Source organism: Nannospalax galili, unplaced genomic scaffold (assembly GCF_000622305.1).
Source record: "Nannospalax galili isolate Female #2095 unplaced genomic scaffold, S.galili_v1.0 scaffold3166, whole genome shotgun sequence".
NCBI classification, from domain to species: Eukaryota; Metazoa; Chordata; class Mammalia; order Rodentia; family Spalacidae; genus Nannospalax; species Nannospalax galili.
Genome location: NW_008354275.1, coordinates 2210 through 4481, shown reverse-complemented (window position 1 = coordinate 4481; position 2272 = coordinate 2210). Strand labels below are relative to the sequence as shown.

Genomic DNA, 2272 nt, shown 5'->3' with positions numbered 1-2272 from the left:
AGGTCCATCTCTACCCTGAGCCCCACTGTGCTAAGCATACCACTAGCCCCATATTTGAAACATAAAAGGTTCAGAGAGGAGTCCCAACCCCAGAATCCAGGGAGGCTCCAGGCTGCCTGCGGGAGCTCCCTTGTGGTCCTGCTGCCATGGAGGTCTGACAAACACTTTGAGGAGTGTGGAGCCCGTATGAACCAAGCCATGGAGACCAGAGCACAAAGACACTGGGGAAAGCAGAGTTCCAACCCCAACCTGGGCACCACAGACGCTTCTACAGTAAAGTCTTCAATCCAGAGAATGAGAAGAGCTCAGCCCCATGGAGAGAACGAGGAGGTAAAGGACTCAAAGGAGAGGAGGGGAGGAGGGAAGAGGAGTGGAAGGAGGGAGAAAGTGGGAGAGTAGAGCAGGCAGGGAAGGGGGCACTCAGCCTGCAGTGTGCCTGGCTCATGCTAGGACAGAGCCCAGCATGTGGTCCATTTACTAGAAGCTGATACTGGACCCTCATCCAGACCAGGTCCTGGGGCCTCCTCAGAAGCTGCAGCCCAGAGCCTGTGTAGTGCTGGAGGGCTCTGAGGATAGGGAGAAAGGGCTAAAGCAAGTGATCTCAGGAGTGTCACAAGGCCAGGGCACCAACAGAGGAATACCGTGATTGGGTCTCTGCCCCAACCCGGGCAGGCCCTGCATGGCCAGCATCTGCAGTGGCTGCTTCCATAAAGCCAGGCTCTGCTGGGCTGGCCCCAGCCAACACTAGTATCCAGTGGGACCTGTGTTCCACAGAACAGAATTTCCTAGAGAGGAGCTGAGCTCCTGGGCATGCAGAGCGCTGGGGCAGGGGTCCTTGTAATCCAACTAAGGTGAGAAAATGGACTATCAGTTGTCTCCTTTGCTGCCCCCAGAGTCCTGAGTCCACTGTCCTTCCCCATTGGGACGTCTGTGCCCTCCCTCCCTGACCAGCCCACAGGTTCCCATCATCCTTTTCACCAAGACACAGCATGAAGACCAGACTCATTGGTCATGACCTTTGGAGCCTTGGGGTTCTAGTTTGGAAAGTGACAGTCACTCAACGAGGACTTGGTCTCTGTGTCAGAGGTCACTCTCTAGGGGCCATTCACTCCATGGCAGGCATGTGTCCTGCTCAGACAGGCTTGGGAAACAATGGACACTTTATAAATTCCCCACCTAGGGAATCATACAGGAAAGGTTTTGACAAGTCCTGCAGCACAGACTTGCTTAATGATATTATTTATATATACGAGTTCTTATCACATGTCACAACTTTGGTTCATTTTACTTTGGTTCAACCTACTTAATTAGGAAAGGGAAAGGAACTCAGAACGGAAAAGGGAGGGGAGAAACCCACTGGCTTCCCTGAAGCCCTAGGAAGGAAGCCCGAGGCTCACAGCCCTCGCTACAGAAACTTCTGGACTTTCCTCCCAACACTCCACATCCCATGGCTGCTGTTCATTTCTCCAAGCTACGGGCCTGAGATCAGTCACTCCACTCGGTGGCATCCGCTATGCACACACAATCACTCTGGACAACAGCAACGCACAAGTGGTGGCTCACCCCAGGATGAACACAGAGGAATCCTTCTTGAATTCGTCGAGTATCTGAAATGGAAAACAAGAAGAGCAAACAAGTCAACTTGATGCCAGTGAGACTCTTGTTTAAAAATAGTCAATATTCCCCGAAAGTCCTAGGGGAAAAGGAGGGTCACGCTTCAACTTACAGGCTCAAGCAAGGACCTTCTGAGTAAGACCCAGCAGCACGGGAAATAAAACCAAGGACAAATGGGATGTCGTGAAACTCAAGTGCTTCTGTATAACAAGGAAAGGATAAAACAAGGGACGAGGTGGACAGAACAGGCTACAGCTCTTCATCCACAGGGGATTAGTGTCTAGAATATACAAAGAACTCAACAAAACTAAACATGAAGAAATGGCAGCCAGGCGTGCTGGCGGCCTTTAATCCCTGCCCTCAGGAGGTAGAGGCAGGTGGATCTCTATACGTTCAAGGCCAGCTGGGTCTACATAGTGAGTTCCAGGCCAGCCAGGGCTACACAGTAAGACCCTGTCTCAAGAAAGGGGGAAGGAGGGCTGGAAAGATACCAGGGCTACACAGTAAGACCCTGTCTCAAGAAAGTGGGAAGGAGGGCTGGAAAGATAGCTCAGTGGTTAAAAGCATTGATTGCGCTTGCAGAGGACCTGGGTTCAATTCCCAGCACCCACATGGGAGCTATAAATCATCCTTAACTCCAGTTCCAGGGGAATCCAAC

General features: G+C 51.8%; 1 protein-coding gene across 1 annotated transcript in view; it reads right to left on the bottom strand.

Annotated features, from left to right (window-relative positions):
• Plcg2 (phospholipase C gamma 2) overlaps positions 1-1607 on the bottom strand; it is a gene marked incomplete at its 5' end in the record, with an annotated part of 51463 nt that extends 49856 nt beyond the window's left edge. Inside the window, 2 exons of the mRNA XM_029555193.1 lie at positions 479-566; positions 1564-1607. Of these exons, the coding sequence (XP_029411053.1) occupies positions 479-566; positions 1564-1607 (132 nt within the window). The remainder of the gene's footprint in view (positions 1-478; positions 567-1563) is intronic.
• Positions 1608-2272: the final 665 nt, after the last annotated feature.